General features: G+C 46.3%; 1 protein-coding gene across 1 annotated transcript in view; it reads left to right on the top strand.

The window, feature by feature from the left end:
- NCAN (neurocan) overlaps window positions 1-6,402 on the top strand; it is a 30,553-nt gene extending 24,151 nt beyond the window's left edge. The window contains exons 14-16 of the mRNA XM_010847256.1: window positions 2,664-2,808; window positions 3,602-3,784; window positions 4,038-6,402. Coding sequence (XP_010845558.1) covers window positions 2,664-2,808; window positions 3,602-3,784; window positions 4,038-4,183 — 474 coding nt within the window. The 3' untranslated portion in view covers window positions 4,184-6,402. The remainder of the gene's footprint in view (window positions 1-2,663; window positions 2,809-3,601; window positions 3,785-4,037) is intronic.
- The last annotated feature ends 4,345 nt before the right edge of the window (window positions 6,403-10,747 follow it).

Here is a 10,747-nt window from a genome sequence, read left to right as displayed (position 1 = left end):
AGTCCTAGGTGTTCATTGGAGGGACTGATGTTGAAGCTGAAACTCCAATACTTTGGCCACCTGATGCGGAGAGCTGACTCATTTGAAAAGATCCTGATGCTGGGAAAGATTGAGTGCAGGAGGAGAAGGGGATGACAGAGGATGAGATGGTTGGATGGCGTCACCAACACAATGGATATGGGTTTGGGTGGACTCCGGGAGTTGGTTATGGACAGGGAGGCCTGGCATGCTGCAGTCCATGGGGTCACAAAGAGTCGGACATGACTGAGCGACTGAACTGAACTGAACTGATAGGACTGGATGCCATGATCTTAGATTTTTGAATGTTGAGTTTTAAGCCAGCTTTTTCACTCTCCTCCTTACCCTCATCAAGAGGCTCTTTAGTTCCTCTTCACTTTCTGCCATTAGAGTGGTATCATCTACATATCTGAAGTTGTTGTTATTTCTCCCGGCAATCTTGATTTCAGCTTGTCATTCTTCCAGCCTGGTATTTTGCATGATGTACTCCGCATATCAGTTAAATAAGCAAGGTGACAATATACAGCCCTGTCACACTCCTTTCCTGATTTTGAACAAATTAGTTGTTCCATGCAAGGTTCTAACTGTTGCTTCTTGATCTGCATACAGGTTTCTCAGGAGACGGTAAGGTGGTCTGGTACTCCCATCTCTTTAAGAGTTTTCCACAGTTTGTTGTGATCCACATAGTCGAAGGCTTTAACGTAGTCAATGAAGCAGAAGTAGATGTTTTTCTGGAATTCTCTTGCTTTATCTATGATCCAGTGGATGTTGGCAATTCAATCTCTGGTTCCTCTGCCTTTTCTAAACCCAGCTTGTACATCTGGAGGTTCTTGGTTCACATACTGCTGAAGCCTAGCTTGCAGGATTTTGAGCATAACCTTGCTAGCATGTGAAATAAGCGCAATTGTGTGCGGGTTGAAACATTTTTTGGCATTGCCTTTATTTGGGATTGGAATGAAAACTGGCCTTTTCCAGTTCTGTGCCCACTGCTGAATTTTCCAAATTTTCTGATATATTGAGAACAGTACTTTCACAGCATCGTCTTTTAGGATTTGCAATAGTTCAGCTGAAATTCCATCACCTCTACTAGTTTTCTTCATAGTAATGCTTCCTAAGGCCCACTTGACTTCACACTCCAGGATGCCTGGCTCTAGGTAAGTGACCACACCATCATGGTTATCTGGGTCATTAAGACCTTTCTTGGGTAATTCTTCTGTGTTTTCTTGCCACCTCTTCTTAATCTCTTCTGCTTCTGTTATGTCCTTATCATTTCTACCCTTTATTGTGCCCATCCTTGCATGAAATGTTCCCTATCTCAAATTTTCTTGAAAGGATTTCTAGTCTTTCCCATTCTGTTTATTGTTTTCTTCTATTTCTTTGCACTGATCATTTAAGAAGGCTTTTTTATCTCTCCTTGCTATTCTCTGGAACTCTGCATTCAGTTGGGTATATCTTTCCCCTTCTCCCTGCCTTTCGCTTCTCTTCTTTCCTCAACTATTTGTAAAGCCTCCTATGTCTAAACTAGATAACTGATGAGAACTTCCTGTACTCAGGAACTCTACTGAGTGCTCCGTGGTGACCTAAATGGGAAGGAAATCCAAAAGAGGGGATATGTAGTGGATCCACTTTGTTGTACAGCGGACACTGACACAGCAGTGTAAAGCAACTACACTCCAATTTCTAAAAAAAGACAAAAAAAGAAAAAGCACTGATACATGCCACTGATACATTGTAATGTAGATAAAACTTCAAAACATTATGCTCGGTGAAAAAAGCCAGACATAAAAGGAGTCACATTCCATTTACATGAAATACCTAGAATAGACAAATCCATAGAGACAGAAAGTAGATCAGTGGTTGCCAGGGGGTGGTGGGGAGCGGGGATAGGGAGTGAGGGATTAATGGGTACAGAGTTTCTGTTTGGTGTGATGAAGAAGTTCTGGGAACAGACAGTGGTGATGGTTGTACAACATTGTAAATCCAATTAATGCCAATGAATCGGATGCTTAAAATGGTTAAAATAGAAAAAAAATGGTTAAAATAGTAAATTTTGTATTCTATATTTTTATCACAATTAGAAAAAAATATCCACCTCTTCTCCTCCACCATGGGAACTGGCCCTTACCCACTTCCTGACCACACTCAAACTGGATCGAGCAGCCCCAGCCCTCCTGACTCTGTTCTGCTCCTCAGACAGGACAAGTTCAGTCCTGCCTCTGGGCTTTTGCACAAGCTATTCCCTCTGCTTAGAACTCTATTCCCTGCCTGCATCAGTCTTATCCTTGAGTCTTCAGCTCTCCTATTGCCTCCTCAGGGAAGCCCTCCTGGACTTCCAGTTTGAAGTCACTTTTTGTTCAACTATTTATATAACAATGTGCGACCCATGTGGAAAACTGTCAGGGAGTGAAACAGAAGGCATGAGGACCGGGGAGGAGGGCACCACAGCCTCCCAGCTAGAAGAGGGTTGACTCAGACTGCAGTGGCAGCCACCCTCAGGGAAGTTAGACCAGTGCTCATCGTAGAGGTGGGAACCCTGAGTCCCTAAGAATGTGAGTGGTCTGGCCAGGGGACTCCCAGAGTGCTAGTGCCAGAGTCTGGGTCAGGATGCAGGTCCCCTGAGCACCCCCTGCTCCCCATTCTTACAGCAATTTGAGAACTGGCGGGAAAATCAGCCGGACAACTTCTTTGCGGGCGGGGAGGACTGTGTGGTGATGGTTGCACATGAGAGCGGGCGCTGGAACGACGTTCCCTGCAACTACAACCTCCCCTACGTCTGTAAGAAGGGCACAGGTATGCTCCGGCTGCTTCCCACCCCTCTTCCCCCGCTCTCCCTCCTGCCTCTCACTCATCCATTGTTTCCTCTGAGTTCACAAGCATAGGCGTCACTCCAGCCCTGTTTTCACTCTTCACGAGTGAGAGCACCCGTTTTCCCCCCCCAACCTCTCCAACTCTGTGTATTCTCACACTTTCTCTCCAACTCTGTGTATTCTCACACTTTCTGCTCTTTGTTCATCTAAGTCCTGAAAAAAACAGTATATCATTGTTTTCATAGTTTGCGTATGTTTGAGGATGATAATAACCAGCTCTTTATATGTTGATAAGCTCTTTGCATGTATTTTTCCTGTGACCTACCAGTTAACCTCCTTTGTGTAATTTTCTATAGGTTCATTGGTCTTATTGATTTGTAAGAGCTCTTTACGTATTAAGTGTATGTGTGTATATATATATATATATATATATATATTCTCATGTCCACCTTTCTCTTACACTTTTTTTCATTCTGGCTTCTGTTTCTTTGCCAGTTTTCATGTCCTTTCTTCACTTCATTTGCTCGGATTATTCTTGCCTCCCATTTCCTTCGTTCGCATCATGCATGAGTATTAAAGGGTTAGATGGGTCCAGGTGGTCCCTGGCCCTCAGAGGCTCCTGGTTTGGGTGGAGGAGACAGACATATGCACTTCTAGCCTTTCAAGGTCACAGCTGGGTGAAGGGGGTACCTGTTGAGGGTCCATCTCGACAAGAGTTGGAACCAGTTTGGTGCTAGTCCTGTCCGCTTCTCTAACGGAAGTCCCTTTGTCCCCAGTGCTGTGTGGTCCCCCTCCAGCGGTGGAGAATGCCTTGCCCATTGGTGCCCGCAAGGCCAAGTATAATGTCCACGCCACAGTACGCTACCAGTGTGATGAAGGATTTGCCCAGCACCATGTGGCCATCATCCGGTGCCGGAGCAATGGCAAATGGGACCGGCCCCAGATCGTCTGCACCAAACGTAAGTGGCTTCCCCCAGACATCCCAACCCATGTTTCCAGCTATATATAGTCTCCAGTTAAACATCTCATGACTATACACATTGATCTGACTGGCTGTCTGCCTGATAATACGACCTTGCCGATAATCGAGAACTTACCAGCCTACCTGGTGTTCCCTCCACGTCCCCCTCCTCCAAGGAGGCCTGTTGCATCAGGCTCCCCCACCTCTCACCGGCTTTTGACACGTTTCTGTCCTCCCTTGCTTCCCTGCAGCCAGACGGTCCCATAGGATGCGGCGACACCACCATCACCACCAGCATCACCACCAGCATCGCCACCACAAATCTCGCAAGGAGCGCAGAAAACACAAGAAGCACCCAGCAGAGGACTGGGAAAAGGAAGAAGGGAATTTCTGTTGAAGAACCAGGCATCAGAAAGCACAACCCCCTTCCCACACCTCCCTTGGAGCCTTCACCTGGGGAGACAGAGCCCAGAGAGAAACAAGAGGGTCCGGAAGCCCCTGAACCCCAAACCACATCCCCCCACCATACATTCCCACTTGTAAAAAGTTCCTCTCTCCTCCTTCTTACGTACACAAGGTCCTCTTGGCGGGTGCAGCCATGTGTCTGGAAAGCCAGTTCTAGTGAGGCTGAACTCTGGGAGCACCTCCCAGTGGAGGGAAGCACAATTGGCAGAGATCAGTCTTTGCAGTGGTTTAGTCTTTTGCTGGCAAGGCTCACTGCCAGTTGTGAAAATAAGGCTTTGATAAGGGTGCAAGAATGTGTGTTTGGATTTGCACTAAGGAATCGCGTTGACTGCCAGAATTCCAGATTAGCTACCTGTCAGATGTCCCGGGCGCAGGCTGAAGCCTTTAGTGAAGGTCACTGGCTTTGGGGGTAGAATATTACATGGAAACACACTGCTTGTACTTGACGACTGCTCTTCCTTCAACTTGGACTTCCGCCCAAGCTTGGTCCTTAGTCTTGGTGGATAAACTGAGTGTGGAATTCCTACATGCTGAATTCTAGGAATGTTTTTTTGAACAACATCCCGCCATGCTCCTCAGGGTTAGGGGTCAGAATAGTCGGAGAAATTTGTGGACAGGGAAGGACATTTGTGTTGCTGGCTCTCCCAGGTCTAGTCCAGTGCTGAGGTTTGGTGGTTTTCCATGTGTGGTGAATTTCATGCACACCCAAACACACACACACAGATGAGAGGACAAGCCCAGATTTCCTCCCCCTCCATCTCTCAGGGAGACAAAGAACCTCCTTTGTGGACCAAGGAGGTGCCACGTTTTCTAGCTCAGTGCCCATATCCATCCCTCAAGCAGACCTTGGTAGTGGTCCTGCCCTGGGTCCCATCCCTCCCCTCAGCCCATTCACTACCTAGTGGACTAGAAATGCTTAACCCTTGAAGTAGTAACATCTACCTATGGTAATGTAGAGAGTTGTGCTGTGTTAAAACTGAAATACACACACACACACATTTTTCTTTTAGGCTTTTAATTTTTCAAGTGGTAAAGGAATCACCTTGCCCTCCTCCCCAGAATCTACAACGTGTAAAACGTCTCCCCCAGCCAGATCTCGGGATCAGTGTCCTGGTCTCTGGCAAAGAAAGATCCATGGCTTTTCCTCCATGTCCTTTGTCCACTCTCAGCCTCTCTAGTTTGGGTAACATCTGTGGATTAGTGTTAAAAACCACAGTGGAGCATGGCCCTGTGCAGGAAAGAAAAATAAGCAAATATACGGTCCACGGAAGGGTTCAGTAGAGGAAGAAGTGGATGGACTGAGCCTATATCCCTCCAGGGAAGTCATAATCATAGATGACAGCTATGGACTAGGCACCAGCTAAGGACTTACACACTGCCTCCTTGAATCTCCTCAACAGCCCAGTGACTTAGGAACCATTATTTTCCCCACTTTATACAAGGCAAAACTGAGGCTCAGATAAGCAAAAGGCACTGGCTTGCAAGACAAATAAGGATTTGGCCCTGCCTCTGGCTGCTTCCAAACCCTGCTCTATATTGTGGGGAAAGGAGTTGAAACTTAATTATGTTCAACACACAGGAAGATTTAGGAAAAGATTGAGAAGTCCAAACTAGACCCACACCCTTGACCATGATCTTTAGTCTTCCCTGCTGTAGACATTACCCACTATCTCACCTTACGCTTCTTGTTGAGAAAGCCCAGGAATATAGGTTTGCCTTCTAGCTTTGATAATTCCTCTTGGTTTAAAAAACATAATAACACATCTCAGTCATCCATGTCACAAAAGAATCTCCCTTTGTTTGGAGTGGTGGGGGACTCTAGAGGTGCAACCTTTTTGAGGGGTCTTGGTTTATGCTCCTTGCCCTTGGCCCCTTCAGCCCCTTGCCCTGCCTACACCCCAGCTCCATGGCAGGAGGGGGCTTCGATCTTTTCTAAAGTGGGTGGTTTGTCTTTTGGTCTTTCCCTCTGAGGTGTGCATGTGTCTGCGTGTGCCGCGCGTGTGGCATGCGTGTGAGTGTGTGTGCGCGTGAACAGCTTTGGGTTCCGTCAGTTTTGCTGTCAGCTGCAGTGTTCCGTGGGTCTGTGGTATCTGACACTGTGGACATTAATGTACTTCTTGGACATTTTAATAAAATTTTTTAACAGTTCAACCTGCCTCTTGACACCTTCATTCAGTCATTCAGCAAGGACTTACTGAGCAGCTATTATGAGCCATGTCCTATGTTGGATGTTGGGAAGATAGTGATGAACAGAACAGACGTGATGCCTGGGCGGTGGTCAGGGAAATCTTCCTGGAGGAGGTGAACAGAATCTAAAGGAAGAATAGTGTTAACTAGATGAAGAAGGGAAGAAAGCAAGAGAGTTTTAGGCAGAGGGAAGAGTGGAAGTGAAAAATCTCCTTGCAGAGGGAACATGGTTCATTTGAGAAACAGTAAATTGTCCATAGTGGCTGGAAGAGAGTGACCGAGGTAGACAGTGGGGGGACACGAGGTCAGAGAGGCAGTGGATGAGCCACTCAGGGCAATATGGGCTTCGTGAGGAGTGTGGGCTTTATTCTAAAAGCAATAATGACAAAAAGCAATATAAACAAGATCAAAAGGCAAATGCCAAGCTTGGAAACAATTTTCAAATCAGAGATAATGGAATTTGTTGCCTTAAAGAGCTCCTACAATTAAATCCGTGTCCCCGGCATTGGCAGGTGGGTTCTTACCCACTGAGCCACCAGTCCACAACAGGAAAAAAAAAAAAAAACAATAATCCAATAGCCAAATGGGCAAAGGATATGAACAAAAAGCTCAAAGGAAACAAGATGACTGTTAAACTACAACATATGCTTGATAAAATAATACACAATTTTCAGATTGCCAAGAAATACAAATTAGGACATATAAATAAAGGGAAATAATAAATCTCACAAGAGAAAGGTTTTGCATATTTTAATGATGACAATGTATTTGAACTGAGAATGATTTATGATTTACTCAAGAGCCTGCAGCTAAGGTCAAAGTGGAGGATGGTCAGCTTCATGTAACAAGTGAATTTCAAGTGACAACCACAAAGAGAGATTCTTTTTCACCTAATAAGCTGTCCAAGGTGACAAGTGATGACACATGATGCAGGTGAAGGTGTATGGAGATATGCAAGCGCATCTATTGTGAAACCAGTGGAAGTCGCTCAGCTGAGTCTGACTTTTTGCAACCCCATGGGCTAATACAGTCCACGGAATTCTCCAGAACAGAATACTGGAGTGGGTAGCCTTTCCCTTCTCCAGGGAATCTTCCCCACCCAGGAACTGAACCAGGATCCCCTGCATTGCAGGTGGATTCTTTGCCAACTGAGCTATCAGGGAAGAACCACATCTAGTGATGGGCTAGAAATTGGCCTCACCTCTAGGAATAGTTGGAAATCCTATCAAAACGGCAAATCTTGACCCCTTGATCAAACAACTCCTGATATCATCCTCCAGTTATACACACTGGTGTGATGACAGTGGTACTTATTACTAACAACAAAATATGGGAAATGTGCAAATGGCCACCATTAGGAGACTGGTTACAGAAGTTATGGTGCATCCAAACAGCAGTGCCAATCTTCAGAAGAATGCTGGCAGCAGAGGGAAGGGGGTGTGATTTTTTTTACAAGCTGAAGGAAGCCAGTCCCCAAATATATTATTAAGTAAAAAATAGAGTTACTTTAAAAGTATGTATGGCACACAAATGTTCATAGCGGTGTTATCCACAATAGAGATGGAAAATACCCAAATGTCCATTAACCAATAAAAGAATAAACAAAGTGTGATATGTATATATATGAATATTCAACCATAAATATCATACGGAAAGGAGCCAGACACGAAAGGAACACATGCTGTAGGATTCCACTTATATAAAGTATCAAGAATAGGCAGATCCATAGAGATGGGAAGCAGATTAACAGTTGTCAGAGCAGGGAGAGGGGGCAAGGAGAAATGGAGAGATTGCTTAATGGGCATGGGATTTTCTTTGGGGTGATGAAAATGATAGAGATGATAGTCTCACAACACTGTGGATGTACCAAATGCCACTAAATTGAAGTCTTTAAAATGTTTACAATGGTGAGTTTCATACTGTGTGAAATTTTACAACATAAAAAGTATATATTGGGATTTCTCTGGTGGCCCAGTGGCTAAGACTCTGCACTTCCAATGCAAGGAGTCAAGGCTTTATCCCTGGTCAGGGAACTAGTTCCCACATGCCTCAACTAAAGATCCTGCAAGCCACGATGAAGATCAAAGACCCCGCGTGCTACAACTAAGACTCGGCACAGCCAAACACATAAGTAAACAAGTAGAGTCTACATTGCATGCTTTCATTCGTGTAAAAGTGAGGAGGGAAATGACACATGCGTGTTTCCTTGAATGAATACAAAACCTCTTCCGAAGGACATGTAGGAAATTTTAGATGTCTCTGAGAAGTGCACTGGCTGCTGGAAGACAGGAGAGAGATGCTTTTCTGAATATCTAGCTTCCAGAGGGGCTCTACTCCAGGTAGGCTCTTGAGGCTTCCACGTCAACAGTGCAGACACCCAGCAGAAAGAGGGCTCCTTAGATCCTATTGGTCCATCAAAATCCCAGGGCTTGAATCTCATTGGTCTGCCTGGGTCCATGTCCACCCCTGGACCGATTAGAGTTGCCCAGGAATGTGAGTCACAGTACTCATTGCCCAGTGGAGTCAGCCCCTCTGACTCACAGAATGAGAGAAGGAAAACTTAGTTACCCAGGGCACAACCAAGATGTCAGACCCCAAGGAAGAGAGAGAGGATGTCAGCAAGGAAAAGGAGGGATGAAAGAAATCTCACGCACTCATCTCCAGAAAAATGACCCATTACCTTTCTCTTATTCAAGGAAGCTAAGGCTCAGTTGGAGCCCAAGGCTCTCTAACCAGGAGGCTGGACCCTGACTTCAGATGAGTGGTTGGAATTTCTAGGAGTTCTGTCCCATCGATATCGAAGCACCAGCAGTTAGTCAACCATCCCACTTCTCCAGCCATATCAGACATTTACACTTTTTTTTCCTCTCTTCTCCTTTCTTTGTATCCCAGAAACTTTTCACTACTTCTTAGCCCACACTCCCCTGACCCCCACCTTCACCTCACCCCATGGAAAACCTGCAACTTCTCTGCCTTCCTGATGCAGGAAGTCAACATCCAGTTTCACACACTTTGTTTCCAAGGGACTGAGAGGAACCGCTGGGTTGGTTAGTGACCCAATTAGGACAGGGCTGAGACGGGCCAGACCCATGGGAGGTGGCTCAAGGGAGAGAAGAACATGATGGGGGAAGGGAGAGGAAAGAGAGATTGGGGAGAGGGAATGAATGGTCCTGAGGAATGAGAGACGTTTCCCAACCAAATCATCACCAAGCCCCCCTGCTACCCCAGCTGAAAAACATTTTGTCTACCAATGTGCATTTTTGAAGTAACTACCCACCAACTGCCTCATTTTTTCACTCAAAAAAAAAAAAAAAGAAAAGATTTATTGAGCCTCTGCTGTTAACACTTTGCACTCACTGGGACCTTAAAAGCAGCCCTGGTACAGAGGAGGAAACAAGATCAGGGGTTTCATCACTTGGTCACAGAGGCAGAATTCAAACTCAGGCACACCTGGTCCCCAAACCCACACACAAGTCTCCCGGAGATGGATGTGGCAATAAGAGGGCTCCAGGAAGGACCCCAGTGCTACTCCAGGCAAGATTTCGAAACTGGGGTCTCCAACAGCTGGGGTGGCCTCGTTCATGGACAGTCTCCCTGAGCAAGCTATTAACACTGGGGAGTTTGACTGGGTCCTGACTTGTTAACACAAACTGCCCCTTAGAACCTGGAGTTCAGAGTGGATTTTGAGGTCTACAGACAATTCCACATCTCTCGGATCTCTAAGAAGGGAAATGTGGGGGTAGGGAGGGTAGAAAAGGAAAGAGGACCTCAGGGAGAATGGGGATGTGGTCTCAGAGAGGAAAAGAGGAGCCTCGCGCTTGCATAGCACAAAGGGTTGGGGCACACCAGGGTCTCATTTGCTCATCCGAGTGTTGCAAGGTTATCTCGTGCACAGCTGTTGTCTGAGATGTAGTTAGCGTGCAAACGGAGGGTATCCAGCAGCTCCGGAAGTCCGCCTGGAGCTGGGCCCATCTGGTGAAGGGGCAGCCGTTAAGCCCTATGGAGCAAGTTCGGCCCATGGTAAGAAGTTCCTGAGGACTGGGAAGTCAGTTGTCATGGAGATGACGCTGACAGCCTCTATGGTGACAATGTGGAGGGGCGGGCCCTACCTACAAGAGAAAGCCTAAGGGGACAGGTGTTCTGTTATCTCAGATACCGGAGTTTAGTCTCCATGGCAACAGCTGCTGGGTCCAAGCCGCTTGGGGGCGGAGCTTGGAGAGAAGCAGGGAGCTGGGGCGCCCGCGGAAAGGAGCAGCCTGTTTCCATGGTGAGAGCTGGAGAACCTAACGTTGGGTCACTCTCAGGACAG

This window comes from Bison bison, unplaced genomic scaffold (genome assembly GCF_000754665.1).
Source record: "Bison bison bison isolate TAMUID 2011002044 unplaced genomic scaffold, Bison_UMD1.0 scf7180017864248, whole genome shotgun sequence".
Classification (NCBI taxonomy): Eukaryota; Metazoa; Chordata; class Mammalia; order Artiodactyla; family Bovidae; genus Bison; species Bison bison.
The sequence above is the reverse complement of the archived record's forward strand: the minus strand, read 5'-3'. Positions and strand labels throughout refer to the sequence as shown.